At 46.8% G+C, this 22,734-nt stretch overlaps 1 protein-coding gene across 2 annotated transcripts in view; it reads right to left on the reverse strand.

The window, feature by feature from the left end:
* Nucleotides 1-22,734, reverse strand: part of LOC134958391 (IgGFc-binding protein-like) — a 139,762-nt gene that overhangs the window by 55,033 nt on the left and 61,995 nt on the right. The window contains exon 1 of one of the 2 annotated variants that reach the window (XM_063940956.1): nt 18,561-19,144. The exons of the other annotated variant lie outside the window; for it this stretch is intronic. Coding sequence (XP_063797026.1) covers nt 18,561-18,573 — 13 coding nt within the window. The 5' untranslated portion in view covers nt 18,574-19,144. Of the gene's footprint in view, nt 1-18,560; nt 19,145-22,734 lie in introns of those variants that run through there. 2 annotated transcript variants of the gene reach the window in all.

A 22,734-nucleotide genomic window follows, 5' to 3' on the forward strand; every position in this document is an offset into this window, starting at 1 on the left:
AGGATCAAGCGGCCAGGCCGATGCAAGAACTGGCAGCCCGACTAGAACATCAGGAGGCTGCACAGGGCCACATCATCCGCTGTCTCCAGGATCTCTCTACTCGGCTGGATGGGATTCAGACAACTCTCCGTGGATCAGGCGCGTCTGGTGCGTCAACCACAGTGACTCCAGCTATAATCCCACCCACCTTACCCATTTCTGCTCCACGTCTTCATCTTCCAACGCCAGCAAAATTTGACGGATCTCCAAGATTCTGCAGGGGATTTCTCAACCAGTGTGAGATTCAGTTTGAGCTACAACCTGGCAATTTTCCCAGTGACCGTACAAAAATTGCTTACATTATTTCTCTTCTCAGTGGCTCAGCCCTTGATTGGGCATCACCGTTATGGGAGAGGTCCGACACCCTGCTATCTTCTTACACTGCATTTGTGTCAACATTCAGGCGCATCTTCGACGAGCCAGGCCGGATAACTTCAGCTTCGTCTGAGATTCTCCGTTTACGCCAGGGATCACGTACTGTAGGACAATATCTTATACAGTTCCAGATCCTGGCATCCGAACTGGCATGGAACGACGAGGCCCTGTATGCTGCATTCTGGCATGGTTTATCCGAGCGTATTAAAGATGAGTTAGCTACCAGAGACTTACCCTCCAAGTTAAATGAGCTAATCTCACTTTGTACGAAAGTTGACTTACGTTTCAGAGAGAGAGCAACTGAGCGTGGAAGATCATCTGCTCCAAAATCTTCTGCTCCTCCTCCTCGCCAACTGTCGCCAACTAAAGATGAACCCATGCAAATTGGCCGTTCCCGTTTAACTCCTGCTGAGCGCCGAAGACGCCTCTCCGAGTTTCTCTGTCTGTATTGTGCAGCTCCGTCTCACACCATTAATGCCTGTCCCAAACGTCCGGGAAACTCCAAATCCTAGCTCGCCAAGGAGAGGGCCGGCTAGGAGTAATGATCTCCTCTCCATCTCCTCAAGATTGTAAACTCCCAGTCTCGCTTCAAGTTGCTCAACGTTATCAGAACGTCATTGCCCTCCTGGATTCCGGAGCAGCTGGGAACTTTATTACCGAAGCCTATGTTAAATGGTGGTCCCTACCCACCGAGAGACTTCCTTCGTCCTTTTCCTTAACTGCTGTGGATGGCAGTAAAATTTTTGATACAGTTATTTCTCTAAGGACTCTACCAGTTCGTCTGAGAGTGGGAGTTCTTCATTCCGAACTTATTTCACTTTTAGTGATTCCAAGAGCCACACATCCTGTGGTCCTGGGCCTTCCATGGCTCCGTCTTCACAATCCTACAATTGATTGGACGACTACGCAAATCCTGGCATGGGGTTCCTCCTGTACTAAGACATGTTTGTTTAAAGTGTTGCCTGTCTGTTCTTCCTCCCCCAGGTCGTCTGATGTTCCACCTCCTCCATATCAAGATTTCACGGATGTGTTCAGTAAAGCTTCTGCTGATATCCTTCCTCCTCATAGAGAATGGGACTGCCCGATTGATCTCGTTCCAGGGAAGGTTCCACCTCGAGGCCGAACTTATCCGTTGTCTCTCCCCGAGACGCATTCTATGGAGGAATACATTAAAGAGAACCTAGCAAAGGGGTTCATTCGACCTTCTTCTTCTCCAGCCGGCGCAGGCTTCTTTTTTGTAAAGAAGAAAGATGGTGGTCTGCGGCCGTGCATCGACTACAGAGGTTTGAACGACATTACCATCAAGAACCGCTATCCTTTACCCCTGATTACTGAGCTCTTTGACAGAGTTAGCGGAGCTACCAACTTTACAAAGCTGGACCTGAGAGGTGCATACAATCTCATCCGGATCCGTGAGGGTGACGAGTGGAAGACCGCATTTAACACCCGAGACGGACATTATGAGTACCTCGTCATGCCCTTCGGATTGAGCAATGCTCCAGCTGTCTTCCAGCATTTCGTCAATGAGATCTTCAGAGACATTCTATACCGTCATGTCGTGGTCTATCTAGATGATATCCTCATTTTTGCCAACGATTTAGAGGAACATCGTTTCTGGGTAAAGGAGGTTCTGTCCCGTCTCCGTGTCAATCATCTCTACTGCAAATTAGAGAAATGCGTCTTTGAAGTCAAGTCCATTCCGTTTCTAGGGTACATTGTGTCCGGTTCCGGACTAGAGATGGATCCTGAGAAACTACAAGCAATCCAGAATTGGCCGGTACCCTTAACCCTCAAAGGGGTCCAGAGGTTCTTAGGGTTCGCCAATTATTACCGAAAGTTTATACGAGACTTTTCCACCATTGTGGCGCCTATTACTGCTTTCACCAAGAAGGGTGCTAACCCGTCCAAGTGGTCTGAAGAAGCCATGCAAGCTTTTCATCTTTTAAAACAGAGGTTCATCTCTGCACCTGTCCTGAAACAGCCTGACATCGACTCTCCTTTCATCTTAGAGGTGGATGCCTCCTCCGTTGGAGTAGGAGCGGTGTTATCTCAGAGGGCTAAAGATGGTCATTTACATCCTTGCAGTTTCTTCTCACGGAAGTTCTCCCCAGCGGAGCGCTACTATGCCATTGGCGACCAAGAGTTGCTAGCCATCAAGCTCGCTCTAGAGGAGTGGAGATATCTGTTGGAGGGAGCTTCTCATTCAATCACCATCCTTACAGACCACAAGAACCTTCTATATCTAAAAGGCGCACAATGTCTCAACCCTCGTCAGGCCAGATGGGCACTTTTCTTTTCCAGGTTCGACTTTAAACTCCAGTTCTGTCCGGGCTCTCAGAATCGCAAGGCCGATGCCCTTTCCCGCTCATGGGAGCAAGAAAATGAGTCAGAGTCTTCAGACAAGCATCCTATTATAAATCCGTTGGCATTCTCCACGGTAGGGATGGACTCTACGCCCCCATAAGGGAAAAGTTTTGTGAAGCCGACACTAAGGAAGAAGCTCATGCATTGGGCCCATGCTTCCCGTTTTGCCGGACATACAGGTATCCAAAAAACCCTGGAGTTTATCTCTAGGTCCTATTGGTGGCCAACTCTGAAAAAGGACGTTTTGGAGTTTATTGCATCTTGCCCAAAGTGTGCTCAACATAAAGTATCCCGCCAGTCGCCTGCGGGGCAACTGGTTCCACTATCTGTTCCCCGTCGACCATGGACCCATTTGTCGATGGATTTTATTACAGATTTGCCCATGTGCAACAAGTTCAATACCATCTGGGTGGTAGTTGACCGGTTCACCAAGATGGCACACTTCATTCCTCTCACCGGTCTTCCGTCAGCTTCCAAGTTGGCTCAAGTATTCATACAAGAGATCTTCCGACTCCACGGTCTTCCAGAAGAAATTATCTCAGATCGAGGAGTTCAATTCACAGCCAAATTCTGGCAAAGTTTATGTCAAGTCCTCCAAGTCAAGTTAAAGTTTTCCACGGCTTACCATCCTCAGACCAATGGTCAAACTGAGAGGGTGAATCAGGACTTGGAGGCCTTCCTCCGCATCTATGTGTCCTCCTCTCAAGATGACTGGGTTCAATTACTTCCCTGGGCCGAGTTCTGTCATAACAACCAGTATCATTCTTCATCTTCTTCAACACCATTCTTCACCAACTTTGGATTCCACCCTAAAGTCCCTGAGTTCCAACCGCTTCCAGCAACTTCTGTTCCCGCAGTGGATATCACCTTGCATCAGTTTGCCAATATCTGGAAGAGCGTACGATCAGCTCTGCTCAAGGCATCGTTCAGGTACAAGAAGTTTGCGGATAAGAAGCGTCGAGCAGTTCCTGCTCTCAAGGTGGGTGATCGGGTATGGTTATCCACGAAGAATTTGAGGTTAAGAGTTCCCAGTATGAAGTTTGCACCTCGCTACATCGGTCCTTTTAAAATTGATCAAGTCATCAATCCTGTTGCTTACAGACTCCAGTTACCTCCCTTCTTAAAAATACCCAGGACATTCCATGTTTACCTGTTGAAACCGCTAATCTTGAATCGGTTTCATTCCTCACTTCCACCAACTCCGAAAGTCCAAACTCAACGAGGCGTTGAGTATGAAGTGGCCAAGATCCTGGACTCACGTCACCGTTACGGTCAACTTCAGTATCTCATTGACTGGAAGGGCTATGGTCCTGAAGAACGCTCTTGGACCAATGCCTCTGACGTCCATGCTCCTGCCTTGGTCCGAAATTTCCACGCAAAGTTTCCTTTAAAGCCTAAGAAGTGTCCTGGGGCCACTCCTAAAGGGGGGGGTGCTGTCACGATCCGGGTATCTGGACGCCATTACTTACCCTTCAGATGCCTCCTAAGGCGGGCTCAGCGTTCCAGGACCGGATCCCGCTGTTCCTGAGTTTCCACATGCAGAGTGTCAGAGTGGTGTTTTCATCAGCCGCGGCCTCCGCTGTGCCCGCGTGGTTAAATGTGCATCTATCAGCCTGGCGTCTCCTGTCTCCGGTGGCCGGCGCCGCCATTACTGTTTCCCAGACCACATGGATTACAAACCAAACTTCCCTCCAAGTGTCTGCATGGGCGCAGCCATCTTGGATTCTGTCATCTGATCATTTCCACCAATCTGCTGTCTGTATTGTTGATTTGCATAATTGCCTAGCCAACCCCTTCCTTGCTGCAGGTATAAGTAAGCTGTGCCTGAGCAAGGAAGACGTCAGTGCTTTGGTTGTCAAACCTAGTTCCTGTTTATCTCTCTCCTGTGATTGTCTTCCAGGTTCCAGCTCCTGTCTCAAGACTTCCACCATAGAGACCCGCACCAGCATTCCACCTGCGGTGTAGCCTGACTCTCCAATCCATTGTGGATTCATCTGTTTCCAGCTACAACATTACCTGCTTCCAGCTCAGCTTCCAGCAGAGTACAGCTTCCCTTAAAGGGCCGGTGTCCTTTCTACACTTTACCACTCTCCACCGGTATTATTATTTCTCCGCTCTCAAGTTCTACATTTCAGTTCATATTTCATCGCTCTCAAGTTCATTTATTATTTAACTGGTTCCAGCCAGTATCCACTCCGTGCTAACAACAGTCTGGTTCCAGCCAGTATCCACAGCAGCTGTTTTACCTTCAGCAACCCAGCTTTTCCTGGAACACCAGCTGGCACAATCCTGGGTTATCTCCATTGCTACAGTCGGGCCTGGAAAGGACTTTCCATCTAGAAGATCATAAGAACTATCTCACACTACCAGTGCCCTGTGGCTCCTGCCATCCTGTAGTACTCAGGAACTGTATTTATTCTTTGCTGACTTTTACGTTTTCTTTCTGCTGCTGTGTTGCGGAGTTGTCATAATAAACATCATTGACTTTTATCCAAGTTGTCGTGGTCACGCCTTCGGGCAGTTATTATTCATGTTACTTATATGTCCAGGGGTCTGATACAACCTCCCAGGTTCCGGTACATCTCAGCCCCTACAACTGAGGCTGCCTCCCGTCAGCTCAGGCCCTCAGTTGTGACACCCGGTGGTGGGGCCATTGGGAGCGAGACTCAGACACTTCAGTCATGTCTGGATATCGTCCGGCCTGGATCCCCCAGTGGTAGATGTTGTGTCTCAGGGATACAGGCTGGACTTTCAAAGTCTCCCTCCTCACCGCTTTTTCAAGTCAGGCTTGCCAACTCTGTTGGAGGACAGCACTGTACTGCAAGACGCTGTCCAAAAGCTGGTAGAGGCAGAGGTCATTGTGCCAGTACTACCTCACATGCTGAACAATGGTTACTATTCTAACCTTTTCATGGTACCAAAACCGGATGGTTCAGACAGGCCCATTCTGAACCTAAAATCATTGAACCCCTTTCTAAAGGAGTTCAAGTTCAAGATCTAGTCTCTCTGGGCGGTGATATCAGGTCTGGAAGAAGGGGAATTCCTGGTATCCCTGGATATCAACGATGCGTACTTCCACATTCTGAGTTGGCTGCCGCATCAGGCTTATCTCCGCTTTGCATTGCTGGACTGTCATTTCCAGTTCCAGGCACTGCCATTCGGCTTCTCCACAGCACCGAGGGTGTTTACCAAGGTGATGGCGGAAATTATGATTCTCCTCCGCAAGCAGGGTGTGAACATCATTCCTTATTTGGATGATCTCCTGTAGAAGGCATCATCCAAGGAGAGGCTGCGGCAGTCCATTGTTCTGACAACGTGACTGCTCCAGAGTCACGGTTGGATTCTGAACCTTCCAAAGTCACATTTGGAACCAACCCAGAGGTTGTCATTTCTGTGAATGATCCTGGATATGGTAGTGCAGAAGGTGTTTCTTCCGCAGGAAAAGGCGTTGGTGATACAAGCCATGGTCCGGGATGTCCTGGAGCCACCCTTCGGTTCATCAATGCATTCGCCTATTGGGAAAGATGGTGGCCTCTTACGAGGCTCTTCAGTACGGGAGGTTCTACGCTCGGACCTTCCAACTGGATCTCCTGGACAAGTGGTTGGGATCTCACCTCCACATGCACCAGAGAATTCATCTGTCGCTAAAGGTCAGGATTTCACTCCTCTGGTGGCTCCAATTGCCTTACCTTCTGGAGGAATGCAGGTTCGGGATTCAGGGCTGGGTCCTGCTAACAACGGATGCGAGCCTCCGGGGCTGGGGAGCAGTCACTCAAGGGGTGACCTTCCAAGGACAATGGTAAAGCCTGGAAGCCGGGCTGCCCATCATCATTCTGGAACTAAGAGCCATCTACAACAGTCTTTTTCAGGCGTCCCTTTTTCTAAGAAACCAGGCCATTCAGGTTCAGTCGGACAACGTAACAACAGTGGCTTACATAAATCGACAGGGTGGAACGAATACTACTCTGGAAAGAAAGGCATGCGTTGGTGCTGTCATCCATCTTCATCCCGGGAGTAGACAACTGGGAAGCAGACTTCCTCAGTAGACATGATCTCCATCCAGGAGAGTGGGGGCTCCATCCAGAGGTGTTCAAGGAAGTAACAGATCTTTGGGGGTCTACCCCAAATAGACATGATGGCCTCTGGTCTCAACAAGAAGCTTCAGCGTTATTGTTCCAGGTCGAGGAACCCACAGGCAGTGGCAGTGGATGCCCTGGTGTCTCCGTAGGTGTTCCAGTCAGTTTACGTGTTTCCACCACTCCCACTCATCCCAAGAATCCTAAAGCTCATAAGGAGAACAAGGGTTCAAGCGATTCTCATAGCCCCAGACTGGCCAAGAAGGGCTTAGTACGCGGACCTTCTGAATCTACTGCAAAAAGAGCTGAGGCCTCTTCCTCTTTGGGAGGACCTACTGCAGCAGGGGCCGTTCGCCTATCAAGACTTACCACGGCTACGTTTGACGGCATGAAAGTTGAGCGCCTGATTCTTGCTCGGAAGGGCATTCCAAAGAAGGTTATTCCTACCCTCATATAGGCTAGGAAAGGGGTAACGTCTAAACATTACCATCGTATTTGGAAGAAATATGTCTCAGTCCGCTGTAACGGCAAACAGCCTCAGGCGTGCGGGTAATTGCGGCTCACTCCTGGATCAGCTCCCACGTCACTACAGCATCAACGCGTTTCGGGGGTCCGCCCCCTTTCTCAAGATACCAAGAGCCGCAACTTACCCGCACGCCTGAGGCTGTTTGCCGTTACAGCGGACTGAGATATTCCAGACATCTCAGTGGTGAAGCACAGCCTCTGTTTGGGAGCGGGTATGCGTTCCGTGTTCTTCTTTTTAAAGAAAAATTTGTTACGTCTTTGTGAATAAATTCCCTAAGGGGTACTTCTTTTTATCCATTTGTGATTGGTCTGTTGGAGTCCTGAATCCTGAAGACACCAGATGGGATTAAGGAATATAAAGATACCTTTCAGTGAACGGTATTGGTTTTTTTAAAGTGAGTGTCAGTTTCATAGTGAGCACAGCAAAAAACGGAGATTCTGTTTAAACCGATCTCACTACTGACAATCAGCTGGATATCAAGTTTGCATAACGATCACCAACTGCTTTAATTAATACTCTCTATATTATCTACTAAGACATCTATTAGTACTCTTATGATTGTTCATTTTTATGTGCAAAGGATAGAATAATTTTTATTGTGTTGTATATATAGACATTATCCGGATTTAAGGGGTTTTTAGCGCTGTACACTCCTCTCCAAATCTTTTTTTGTGCTGAGCTACGGACTTGTCATCAGTTTCTTCCGAAGATTGTGTCGGCATTCCATATCAAACAACCTTATTGTGGTGCCAGTGGCTACTGACTCCTCAATTACTTCAAAGTCCTTAGATGTTGTAAGGGCACTGAAAATATATGTGAAGAGAACTTCTCGTCACAGGAAGTCTGACTCTGTTTGTCCTATATGATCCCAAGAAAATTGGGTGTCCTGCTTCTAAGCAGACAATCTCTCGCTGGATCAGGTTCATTATCCAACACTTATTCTACGGCAGGACTGCCATGTCCAAAATCTGTTAAGGCCCGCTGTACTCGTAAGGTGGGGTCTTCCTGGGCAGCTGTCCGGGGTGTCTTGGCAGTGTAACTTTGCCGAGCTGCAACTTGGTCTGGGTCGAACACGTTTGCAAAGTTTTACAAGTTTGATACTTTGGCCTCTGATGATCTGAAGTTCTGGGAGCTTTGGTACATCCCCATGGTACTAATGTGGACCCCAGCATCCTCTAGGATGTAAGAGAAAATAGGATTTTGGTTTAGTTTTCCTGCAAATGTTATTTGGTTCAGTACAACGTTGTTTTAGTTGAGTACTGCATTGTTACTTGGTAAGTAATGTTTCAGCTGTTGCTGAGTAGTTCAAGCTAGTTGACTTGACGTGCCTTGTATGTGTGAGCTGGTATGAATCTCACCACTGTCTGTGTAATATCCTTCTCTCGAAGTATGTCGTCTCCTCGGGCACAGTTTCTAGACTAAATCTGGTGGGAGGGGCATAGAGGGAGGAGCCAGCCCACACTCTCAAACTCTTAAAGTGCCAATGGCTCCTGGTGGACCTGTCTATACCCCATGGCACTAATGTGGACCCCAGCATCCTCTACGGACTACGAGAAAAGGATTTACCGGTAGGTAACCAAAATCCTATTTTCTATTAAACTCGACAAGCCAACAGGAAGTCCTATTAAGAATTTTGTTTACCTTTCATTTATGATGTCCTAAGTTTTTCCTTACGAGGCTTTCACATATCTATTGGCATTTAACGGATCCTTACCCAAGCTCCTAAGGTCTTGCTATTGCATTACTATGCCCTACAAAATGAAAAATGTCTCCACCGCTACGACTCCGGCCATGTTCACCCCCAAGAACAAAAGCTCCTCTCAACTGGCCGATAGGAGCAGCCCATTTTCTCCTGAATCTCCATCTGACCTTTCGGTTGATCCCAATATGCAGACCATGCTTTCCACTCTTGTGGAAGGGATTAAAACAACGTTTCAACAGGAACTTAAAAAGGCAGTGGACGACTTTAAGGTTGAACTGACCTCTCTGGGATCACGGACTGATGTCTTGGAGTCTAAAAACGATGATTTATGCAGATATCAAGGAGTAGTGGACAGAGAACTCTCTCTTCTACGCACAGAAATCAACGATCTCAAGGAAAAGCAAGAAGATCTCGAAAAAAGATCGAGGAGGAATAATTTGCGACTCAGAGGTGTACAAGAAACTGTTAATAATAGTAATAATATTAATAATAATAATTTCCTAATGTTGACTGATCAGAGCTGAACTCCAGTCGTGGCAGCAGATTGCCTGGCGGAGGGTTGAGTGCAGCAACTGAAGGGACAAAAGGACCGGCCCAAAAACTGTCCCGGCATCCCAGTGGCCCCATCCACCCTGTAAAATTCTATTTCCATGGTCACAGTGTAAATTCCCAACCTTCCTCTTGTAACACATTGTGCCATATCATGAGTCCCCATATTGTGGACCTTTTATTCATTTTTTTATGTACTGATTAACTTCAAATCATGTAAACACTCCTATTTACTCTTCTCCATATAAATGATGCTAGACCATATCATAGATCCTTATTGAAGTCTCTCAGACGGGACCTTTATATTATCAGGTGAGGAACATCTTACATAGCCTTACCATACTACCCCTTTAAACCAGGACACTCATGAATTACATAGTTTCTGTATCTGATTAAAACCAGGTGAAATTCAGGCTTGAAGTCAGCCAGAAACAGGACCTGTGTAATTTATGAGTGTTTTAGTTTAAAGGGATAGTGTGGTAAGCCTAATCTTACCAGAAAGTCTCTGACAAGGACTATTCCAAATCTGCCCTTGAACCTAACCATATTGGTTTAAATTAGAGATGTGCACTGGGCCCCAAAGATTTGGATTTGGATTCATCGGCGGGATTTGGATTTTTTTCCAAAATTGACAAAAAAACGCCAAAATCACATAGTTTTTGCGTTTTTATTGGCCCTAGAGTATTATTGACCTCAATAACATTAATTTCCAGTCATTTGCAGACAATTTTGACCACCTTAATGCTCACAGTGTTGTTTTCAGACACTTTAGGTCAAAGTCTGCAGCCAGCTGGCTGGTTACTTACTACTAGGCAACAGAGCAGCAGCACAAACAGGTGGCAGTTTGTAGCATATCTATGAAACAAGATGGAATTGTCCTTGGGTCTTCCCACTCTTATGTTGGATATTAAACAGGACATGCACACTTTAACAAACCAATCATTTCGGGGACAAGGACTGCCACACTTGTGGCTGAAATAATTGGTTTGTTTGGGGGGGGGGGGAAACAAGCTACCAATTGCCTTAAAGCAACAGCTCTACAGTGTCTACAAGATGTCATCCTCATCAGTGTGTACATCCTCCTCTTCATCATACAATATTAATTCCTCCCCCACTGGAATCCCCTATTACAGATGTCTCTGTATTTCGATGTAATTGCTGGGACAGGTCTTCCGAGTGGAATTTCCAGTTCATTTTGATGAACATCATCTTTTGCATATTTTGTGGAAGTAGCATCCTACGCAGTTCACTCACAAGTAGGGAGGCCAATCCCGGGATCGGGATCGGTGGGATCCCGGGATTTGGGCCCAAAAATGCCGGGATTTGAATCCCGGGATTGGAGCATCGCGTTCAGTATGTCCATGGCTGCCACCCACCTAATAGTAAGTGATATTACTTACACCCACCCTCCCTCCGTGCAGTGCTAACAGCCTCCCACCCGCGCCGCTACCAACCCTCACCCCCAAACCTACACCCTCCCGCACCGCTTTCTACATCCTCCCGCCCAGCTACCTACACCCTCCCGCACCGCTACCTACACCCTCCCTCCATTCTGTGCCGCTACCTACACCCTCCTGCACCGCTACCTACACTCCAGCGCTGCTCCCTTCACCCTTCTTAACTGATCCTACTGCAATCCCGTCAATCCCGGGATTGAGCGTTTTTTAATCCCGAATACCGGGATTGAAAAAATGGCCCGGGATTGGCCTCCCTACTCACAAGGTTCCAAGCTGTGCTGAAAACTCTCCGAGTACACACTGGAGGGTGGGCAGCTTAAGTAATACAAAGACAGTTTGTACAAGGGCCTACATATTGACTTTTCTCCGTCAAGTACGCCAAGGGACTCTGACATGCCTACTTTTACGGTGTTGTGAAAGTAATCCTCCACCATTCTTTGGACGGTAACCGTATTAGATAGAGTTACGGTAGAGGTGTCACTACTGGGAAATTCATCTAGACCCGACCAAATATCAAAACGGTCTTTGGACTGCTCTGCATCCCCACTAGGTCTTTTGGGAAAACTTAGTCCAGTGTGTAGCCGTATAAGTTCAGGGGTAGTGCCGTATAAGTTCAGGGGTACTGCTGTATAAGTCCAGTGGTACTGCCATATAAGTCCAGTCCAGTGGTGTAGCCGTATAAGTTCAGGGGTACTGCCATAAAAGTTCTGGGGTACTGCCGTATAAGTCCAGTGGTACTGCCGTATAAGTCCAGTCCAGTGGTGCAGCCGTATAAGTTAAGGGGTACTTCCATATAAGTCCAGTCCAGTGGTGCAGCCGTATATGTTCAGGGGTACTGCCGTATAAGTTTAGTGGTACTGCTGTATAAGTCCAGTCCTGTGGTGCAGCCGTATAAATTCAGGGGTACTGTTGTATAAATTATGGGGTACTGCCGTATAAGTCCAGTGGTACAGCCGTATGAGTCCAGTCCAGTGGTGCAGCCATATAAGTTCAGGGGTACTGCCGTATAAGTTCAGTCCAGTGGTGCAGCCATATAAATTCAGGGGTACTGCCGTATAAGTTCAGGGGTACTGCCGTATAAGTCCAGTCCAGTGGTGCAGCCGTGTAAGTTCAGGGGTACTGCCGTATAACTACAGTCCAGTGGTGCAGCCATATAAGTTCAGGAGTACTGTCGTATAAGTTCAGGGGTACTGCCGTATAAGTCCAGTGGTACTGGCGTATAAGTCCAGTCCAGTGGTGCAGCTGTATAAGTTATGGGGTACTGCCGTATAAGTCCAGGGTTACTGATGTATAAGTCCAGTGGTACTGCCGTATAAGTCGAGTCCAGTATGCAGCCGTATAAGCAGAGCCAGCGCTACCCGCTCAGCAAGGGTATGCAACGCAGGGAGGCGCTGAGGTGAAGAGGTGCTATCCCTGCTCTGCTACTATGCTGCTGCTGGCTGCCACTGCACCTGTCACACTGGATGACAGGTAGCGGTGCTGGCAGCGGGTAGTGCGGCTACCTCTACCTCCTCCCCAGAGAGACTGCAGGCAGTGTGCAGACTCACCCACACACAGCTCCGCTGACACCGCTGACATCGTCATACCATGCTCCGATTTGTATTGAGGCGTGGCCTAATCGCGGGAGGCGTGGCCACCCCCCCTTATGGGAAATATAAAAAATAAAAATTGTAGTGCTTGATCTCTAAGCCCCCCAGCCCTCAGCCAGGGTCAATTAGGAGGGGCTTGTGATCATTGTGATCACCCCCTCCCAGTCCCCACCCAAACAGGAACAGACAGAGACTCAGCATTAGCAGCATGTGCTGTGCTCACAGGAAGAGAGCTTATGCTGCTGCCCAGCAAAGAGGGATGGTGGTGGGAGAGCGGCAGACCAGGGTACCTGCTGGACCACTCCATAAGTCCCAGGCCCGGGTAATTATACCCGCTCCATGCCCCCGTGCCCCCCCGTTCGGCGTCACTGCCGATATCCTACAGCCGCTGCTGCTGGAGTAACGGAGCCTTCGGGAAACCGGAGGCGGAGAAGGGAGAGGAGGAGCAGCGCCCGACTGTGGAGGGAATGAGGGCTATACCTGGCATAGGGGGTTATTCAAAGATGAACACAGATGGCTGCATATACAGCTGGATCTGCGTTCATCTCTGCCCATGCTGAGGGCCCCCCAGCACAAAGCAAGGTCACCCAGCATGTGTGGCGCTGCCTCCCGATGCATCTGCAATTTGATTGAGGATGCATCTGATCTAAGGTTGACCCCCTGGCAGCGCAGCCTGGTCAGCAGCCATTTTTTTTCTGGAGTGGCTGTGTGTGACATCCCGGCCTGCCCCCATTTTTCCAGCGCCACTCCTGCAACACCTTAACTCTGCTACGCTGTCGCCTGTCAATCACATTGTGGTCGCATCCATCGGGGAAGCAACCGCAATGTGTGTGGCCTCACGCCCACTGCGCATGCACGGTTTGCTGCCACTGGCAAACTGCGCTGAGGGCCGCTATTGCAGCAGGGTCTTAATGACCTTCATAATGTGTATAATGGGCTGTACCTGGCATAATGTGTATAATGGGCTCTACTCTGGCGTAAAGTGTATAAGCGTCTCTCCTGTGTGGTGTAATGTGTATAAGGGTACTGCTGTGCGATATAATGTGTATAAGGGTACTGCTGTGCGGTGTAATGTGTATAAGGGTACTGCTGTGCAGTGTAACGTGACTAACGGACACTATTGTGCGGTGTAACGTGACTAACGGACACTACTGTGCGGTGTAACGTGACAAACGGACTCTACTGTGCGGTGTAATGTGATTAACGGACACTGCTGTGTGATGTAATGTGACTAACGGATACTGCTGTGTGGTGTAATGTGACTAATGGACACTACTGTGCGGGGTTATGTGAACTAGTACTATTCTGTGGCCCATATTTTTGGTGCGCGCCTTTGCCGCTCACTGTCCCTGTTCTGAGCATGGCCAGAGGAAACTGTTGCCCTGAGCACTTCAAGATCTAGAACTGTCCCTGTCATCGATTTTAAATATGAATCAGGGGCACTATTATGTGGCATAATATGAATCAGGGGCACTACGTTTGGATTAATGTGCATAAGATTGTAATACTGTGTGGCGTAATTTGAATTGTGGGTACTATTGTGGTCACGCCCCTTCCTTGTGTGACCACACCCCTTTTTGCAGTGCGCGCTATCCCTTTTTTATTTTGTATTATTTGCAGGGGGGCGCCAAACACTCGAGCATCGGCCCTGTGTATAAGTTCAGTGGTACTGTCGTATAAGTCCACAAATATTGTGCGTGTATTACATCTGGGAAAATTCCAGCACGTCCCATGTTTTGCACATACAATTCATTTGGTAATTGGTGTACATACAATTAATTTTGACAAATGACAGAGGCGTGCAGGAGATGCTGTCGGTGGTCAAAAAAATTGCGGGCCACTTTCGACATTCAGCCACTGCGTGACACTCCTAGATGGGCCAGGTGTTTGTGCCGCACACTTGTGTCGCTTAGCTTAGTCATCCAGCTACCTCATTGCACCTCTTTTTCTTCTTTGCATGATGTGCTGTTTAGGGCCTATTTTTTAGATCGGCCATCCTGTCTGCCACTGCAGTGCACTCCTAGGCCCTCATTCCGAGTTGATCGCTTGCTAGCTGCTTTTAGCAGCAGTGCAAACGCTAAGCCGCCACCCTCTGGGAGTGTATTTTAGCTTAGCAGAAGTGCGACTGAAAGTATTGCAGAACGGCGTCAAAATATTTCCAAGCAGTTTCTGAGTGGCTGCAGACCTACTCCTACCTTGCGATCACTTCAGACTATTTAGTTCCTGTTTTGACGTCACAAACACGCCCTGCGTTCGGCCAGCCACTCCCCCGTTTCCTCAGGCATGCCTGCGTTTGTATCTGACACGCCTGCGTTTTTCAGCACACTCCCGGAAACCGGTCAGTTACCTCCTAGAAACGCCCCATTCCTGTCAATCACTCAGCAGTCAACAGTGCGACTGAAAAGCGTCGCTAGACCTTGTGTGAAACTGCATAGTTTTGTGTGAAAGTACGCCACGCGTGCGCACTGCGGCCCATACGCATGCGTAGAAATGCCGATTTTTAGCCTGATCGCTGCGCTGCGAACAACAGCAGCTAGCGATCAACTCGGAATGACCACCCTAGATGGACCAGGTGTTTGTGCTGCCCACTTGTGTCACTTAGAAAAGTCATCCATCTACCTCGGTGCAACCTGTTGGCCTAAAAACAATATTGTGAGGTGTGAGGTGTTCAGAATAGACTGGAAATAAGTGGAAAATAATGTTATTGAGGTTAATAATACCGTAGGATCAAAATTACCCCCAAATTCTGTGATTTTAGCTGTTTTTGTGTTTTTTTCAAAAATCACCCAGATCCAAAACCAAAACCCGAAAGGTTGGTTTTAGCAAAACCGATCCAAATCCAAAACACGAACGGAGATCCAGAATCAAAACACAAAACATGAAAAGTACCTGCCGCACATCTCTACTTTAGTTAAAGTTGTTAGACTGTCCTGATAATTATGCGGCCAAATAAGAGGTTGAGTTGCATCCACTGACCGCTCTGAGTTCATCTGTATATTTATGGAAATAAATTGAAAAACTGAACTAAGGGCTTTTTTCCGGTCGCATTGCAATCGCGATGCGACCACAATTTACATTATATGGCACCGATGCGCACACCCAGGTTCCATCCTGCGCATGCACAGCCCGGACAATGCATTTTGCATCGCATTGACAGGCAGAGGCATTCACGGGGTGACGACACTGCGCTTCGGGAGCAGGGCATTGCAAATGAGGATGGGGCAGCAATGTTTTCGGGGCGGCTGCATGACATCCCATGCAGCAAATCCAATGGAAAAAATGGTGGTGGTGGGCCTGCCTTCTCAGCCAGGCTGCAAAACTAGGGGTCATCCACAATTGCTGTGACCGCTATGCGTCCCTGCCCATATCAGCACTAGTATCTGTAACACAGCAGGCCGATATGCTTGGGTAATGTATGAACGGTCAGCATCGCTGTAAATTTTGGCAGGTGGCGATGCCCATAGACCACAGCAGGGACACAACTGTCCCTGGCTGTGGCGGGTGCCGGCTCCGGACTGCGCTGGGGATCTCCCGCGAGTAGCAAGATCCCGCACATGCGCAGAGGAGCCGGCCGGGAAGGAGACACAGTGCAGCAGCACTGAGCTGATGTGCTGTGAGCTCAGAGGGACATCACCAAGGGGGGGAGCGAAATACATCTTGTCGATGTCCCTTCCTGTTTCACCTCAGTAATGAGGCAAAGCAGGAAGTGTTAGTGGCACGATGCGTGCTGCTATAATACATTTACCCCAAAGCATACTTGCCTACTTTTGGAAACTAGTTTCAGGTAGATTCAAGATGGTATGAGAGCTTGCTGGCACACCACTGAAGGGGCGTGTCATGCTCCACCTAAAGGGTGTGTCTAGCTCCACCCATGGGAGTGTCTATTGCCATTCAGGGGGATGTCCTGCAGGTAGAAACTAAATTACTTAGAGCAGCATGCCATGCTGCCAGGGGGGGTGTGTGTATGGGTGGCATATGTAGTTGCACATACAGGAGTCAGTGCCAGCCTACACATAGGAGTCAGTGCCAGCCTACACACAGTAGTCAGTGCCAGCCTACACACAGTAGTCAGTGCCAGCCTACACACACACACGGATCAGTGCCAGCCTACATACACAGGGGTCAGTGCCATTCCTACACACATACACATGCGTCAGTGCCAGTATACAAACAGGAATCAGTGCCAGCCTACACACTCACACACACACACCAAACAGGACAGTATTAACCTACACACAGTAGTCAGTGCCAGCCTACACACACACACACACGCACACACGGATCAGTGCCAGCCTACACACACAGGGGTCAGTGCCATTCCTACACACATACACATACGTCAGTGCCAGTATACAAACAGGAATCAGTGCCAGCCTACACACTCACACACACACACACACACCAAACAGGACAGTATTAACCTACACACAGTGCCGGCATATGAGGGCACTGAGGTAGAGCCACATATACTCACTTTGGGATTGGGCACGCCTTATAGAAACATAGATTTGATGGCAGATTAGAACCACTTGGCACATCTATTCTGCCCTTGTATACTCTAGGGTTATTTATATATTTTTTCGGGAGGCAATTAACCTACCAGTATATTTTTGGACTGTGGCAAATATCGCCATTACCGATAGCCAAAAATACATTGCATCTCAATCGGTTTATCACCCTTATGGAAAGAATGAATATTAGGCGTTAGATATCCTTAGTAACACTGCAGCCTGAATCTCAGAAGTGTCTATTTGATTGTTCAATAGTAAATTGGCAACACAGTGATAGTTATACAGTTGTTAAAGAATTAACGTATGGTTATTATGTTGCAATGCCTCAAATACACTTCACTGTACAGCTAATAGGAGAGATATATATATATATATATTTATTTTATTATTCGCTGTATAGACTGCTAATATATTGCCACTGTAGAGCATAGGACAGTGTGTGTCTGGATTGGTATCGCACACTGTGGGTATGTTTTATATATACTGTATACTGCATTATATAGGTTATTAACATTATAGAGTACAGGGTAAATAGAGTGTTCAATTGTTCAGTTGTTTATTAGCCTCTGGTAGTGTAAAGTATGCCTAGAACATATATTTTGCAGTATTGAATATAGGTTGTAACTGGCAATACAAGAATCTAATTGGCATGGTAGATGTGTGCCAATCAGATCAGTGCATTTAGTAAACAGTAATAATTACAAATCTTGTTGTTTTTGGTGAATATTCTGCTGCTAATGTATAGTGCCAGGTCCTTGGATGAAATAATAACCGCTAACCATAAACTGTAATACCCCTTTCACATCGTACTGAAAACCCGGTATCGACACGAAACGGGTCCGTGTGCGATGTGAAAAGTCCTTTGTTGAATTAGCGGGTTGCCTGAACCGGTAATTCAACCCGGTAAAAAAAAGAACGGTTCTTACCGGGTTGATTACCGGCCCAGGCGCAGTGTGCATGGGAGCCGTTCCGATGCGAATCGGCTCCCATTCACAGCATAGGGAGAGGCGGCGCAGGAGATGAGCTCATCTCCCGGCGCCGCCTCCACCCCCGCCCCTGCTGCTGCTGCGCCCCCTCTGCTATGGCAACCGACCTGGTATATTGCCGGGTCGGAAAGCCAGCAGAGGAGAGCGAATGCCGGATCCCACCCGGTAAAGACACGTTTCTCTTACCGGGTAGGATCTGGCATTTGCGATCTGAAAGCGGCATAAGAGAGGGTGATACAACACACAGGGGTAAGGAATAGTAGGGACTGTTTAATCTCCCAGCACGGAAGGCAGAGATAGGGAAGGTCACGTAAGTTTACTGAATAACATGCAGCAGCGTGTGCCCTGCCAAGCTGCCGTTGGAGGCCAGAGGTCACATCTGTTACCTTGCAAGAGCATTCCCCTGCCGTCCCGGACTGTTAATCGTCCCACCAAGCAAGTTTATTCATCAATCACCCCTCCTAGATGATGTCTCACTGCCCGCAGGTCTGCATGCAAGAGGGGAGAGGCAGAGGGATCAGAAGCTGCTGCTGCCACGGCCAATGGAGATGGACACTGCGCGGTAAGGTGTCCATAGTGACTGGCTGCTCGTAGGCTCTGCAGGGCTGGCTCTCCGCGATGCTGTCCATGCCCCCTGCCCATGCATTCCCAACCTATTTTGCATTCTCACTCCAAACTGTGCTCCCCTGGTGGCCGGACTTGCGCATGCGCTGTTCAGATTTCTTTCAGGGCTAGCTGATTCCGGGGGATTGTGAGGGCTGTGCGGGGCAGCTGGAGAATGTTTGCAGGAACGGGAGCCTCCCGCAGAATGCGGGAGTGTTGGCAGGTATGCGCCCAAAGTTAGAAGTAGTATGATCTGTTTTTGCTGTCGGTCAGACCTCAGCATCGAGCACATGAAAGGCACAATATGTACGGCCAGGATTAGTCTGGCAGTTGAGATTCCTAGGAAACAATTACAAATTGGCAGAAATATGCCAGGATAACTTCTACAAACACCATAGGGCACCTCTGCTCCTAGTACAGGGCATCAGGGAAAGTGGGACAATGTGGATGTGATCCCTCTGACAGGAGACTTAAGGGGTTGATGTATTAAACAGTGAAAAGAGTGGAGATGTGGACCAGTGAGGAAGTTGCCCATGGCAACCAATCAGCTTTGAGGAACCATTTATGAAGTACATTCTATAAACTGATAGATAGAATGAATCTAATTGGTTGCTACAGTATGGGCAACTTCTCCACTCTGTTCACTGCTCAATACATCAACAGCTCAGTTACATGACAAAGATTCCTCAAGAATTCCGGTATGAAGGTAAAACAAAAGTCAGAACCCTCTGTGTGGCAGATGCTGAGTGAAATTCTTTTATTGCAAAACCTTCATGCCCGCAGGAGATGAGAAGAAACAGGAAATCAGAGCTACTCCTAGAGACCATAAAGAACCAGCGCTATAAACAATAGTGCTGCAGCAATCACTAGGGCGGTCACACACCCCAAAAATGGAATTCTACAAAGTCAGATACTTGCAATTGCGCGCACCCCTGGGACGGTCACATTTAATAAGCATTAAGGGGTCTATTTACTAAGCTTTGGATGGAGATAAAGTGGACGGAGATAAAGTACCAGCCAATCAGCTCCTAACTGTCATTTTTCAGCCTGTAACATGGTAGTTAGGAGATGATTGGCTGCTACTTTATCTCCATCCACTTTATCCAAGGCTTAGTAAATAGACCCCTAACAGACCCCTCTGTGTCACAGTCTCTGTAAAGGAGTCCAGGATGATTTACAGCTGCTCTTATAATGGATATCTTCCTCTAATCATCTCTCCACTTTGAAATCTTTCTTTCCTTTTGGTGGTGATGTCCTATTGTATTAAATACTCCAAACTCATCCACATGAAAAAAGGAAGAGGAGGTATAATAGTGAAGTATGTATTTAAGTTATAATGTTAAAAATCCACAAACAAAACAATATATTTAAGATCCACCAATAATAATATTACAGCATGCGTACTGAATTTCGTGGGGTGTTCAAGCATGCCCACCCATAAACATCATGTATATTTGATACCCTCCCGGGTGTAAGGTACCGGATTACTGCCAAGATGGAGCCTCCTGATTCTCCCCAAGAAAGAGCTGGTAGGTATGTCTGGTCACCAACGTGTTTCTGCTCTCTCAGGAGCCTTTTTCAAGGTGTATGGTGGATAGTGATCTCTAGGATATATATACCCTTAGATCTCCCCTGATTGGTCCAAACCAGACAATACCCAAAACCCTTTCTTTATGACAATTACCTATTCAAAATTACTATCTATATAGCCATTAGTTCAATCTCTACTCTTTAAAATTTCCCCTTAAATAGGAAACTCCGGAGGTGTAAAAAAACAGGTTTATTCCTGGCGTGTGTTCCAACTACTTTGGAGTGCACGGGACTTCCGGTAAAGACTCCCAGAAGTTACATACACTTCCCTTTTGTGTGGCGCACGCGCTGCCCCATTCTTACATTGGGCCACGCGACGTCATGCGTCTCACCACCACCGGAAGTTTTGAACATCCTTCCAGTATATGGAACACATTGCGCTTCCGGTATATGACACACATCGCACTCCTAATGCTCTGCCCATACCGGAGCTTATAGAAAACAAGGAGAATTCATAACAACTATTGCAATTCACTTATATATACATATTTACTTATAAGCTATTATTAAAACTATAATCATTTTAAATGGTAAAATTCATAAAATTCATATACAATAAAAAGACAAAGGGGGTAATTCCAAGTTGATCGCAGCAGGAAAATTTTTAGCAGTTAGGCAAAACCATGTGCACTGCAGGGGGGGCAGATATAACATTTGCAGAGAGAGTTAGATTTGGGTGGTTAATTTTGTTTCTGTGCAGGGTAAATACTGGCTGCTTTATTTTACACTGCAAATTAGATTGCAGATTGAACACACCCCACCCAAATCTAACTCACTCTGTACATGTTAAATCTGCCCCCCCCCCCTTGCAGTGCACATGGTTTTGCCCAACTGCTAAATTTTTTCCTGCTGCGATCAACTTGGAATTACCCCCAATATACATCTCATTTATATAACACATATTGGTACCTCCCTTCTAAAATCATGAAATACTCCCCATATAATGTTTCCTACCAACAATTATTCAGACAATGAATGGACCCCAAATAAATAAATATGATTCATAAATCACCTGAAATGGATAGCTCATACTATGTACTGAATGGACCATATTTTTGTCACTCGTACTATATCAAATAAATATTATAAAACCCATTTTAACTCAAAATCGAAGTTTAAACCTCCAGGGGAGAGGCTGCCCATATCATAAATCCATTTCATTTCTATCTGCGCCAACCTCTCCTCTATATTAGTTTTCCGCCAATGACTTTGTACCAATTTAATACCAAGTACACTTCAGATTCCAATTATTATTATGTCTTTCCTTAAAATGATTAGAGATGGAATGATTTTTGTATCCCTTATTAATATTTCATAGGTGCTCAGCCCATCTATCTTTTAATGGTCTGGATGTGTGTCCAATATACTGCAATCCGCAGTCGCATTCAAGTAAATATATACCGGTACATTTTTTGTATTACAGGTTATAAATTCGGTAATAGCATATGTTTTGCCCTTAACCGTTGATGTCAAATTTTCCAATTTACTGGGTTGGACTGTATGACTTCTGCACATCTTACAGATTCCACACCTATGGAATCCTTTGGTCTTGATTCGGCCTGATCTTTTAGGTGGTATGGCACTCTTAACTAATTTGTTTTAAGATTAGGGGCTTTCCTATAAACAAATTTAGGGTGGACTGGAACAATAGTTTTTATAATAGGATCCCTTGATAGTAAGTACCAATGACGCTTCACAATTTTCTCTACGTCTTTATATTGTCCATTCAGATAATACAGTCCATCTGGAAAGTATTCACAACGCTTCACTTTTTGCACATTTTGTTATGTTACAGCCTTATTCCAAAATGGAATAAATTAATTTTTGTCCACAAGATTCTAAACACACAATACCCCATAATGACAACGTAAAAAAATATTTTTTTAGATTTTTGCAAATTTATTTAAAATAAAAAACTGAGATAATTTGCAGCAGGAGATGAGTTATTCTTATAATAAACATTAAGAAGGAAATAAATATAAATACTCCAACACTCACCTCTAATATCCGGTTTCGTCTCCACTATGATGGGTGTATCTGTAACTATAGACAACATTTTAGCATTAACATACTGGAGACTTGTAATATTGCAGGCAATGTGAGATCCACTGAACTAAGGGCTTTATTCTGGTCGCATTGCAATCGCAATGCGACCGCAATTTACATTATCCGGTGCCGATGCGCATACCCAGGTCCCATCCTGCGCATGCACAGCCCGGCCAATGTATTTGCATCGCATTGACAGGCAGAGGCGTTCTTGGGGTGGCGACACTGCATTGCGGGGGCAGGGCATTGCAATTAAGGATGGGGCAGCAATGTTTTCAGGGCGGCTGCATGAGATCCCATGCAGCCAATCCGATGGAAAAA

The sequence above is a fragment of the Pseudophryne corroboree genome, chromosome 9 (genome assembly GCF_028390025.1).
Source record: "Pseudophryne corroboree isolate aPseCor3 chromosome 9, aPseCor3.hap2, whole genome shotgun sequence".
NCBI lineage: Eukaryota > Metazoa > Chordata > Amphibia > Anura > Myobatrachidae > Pseudophryne > Pseudophryne corroboree.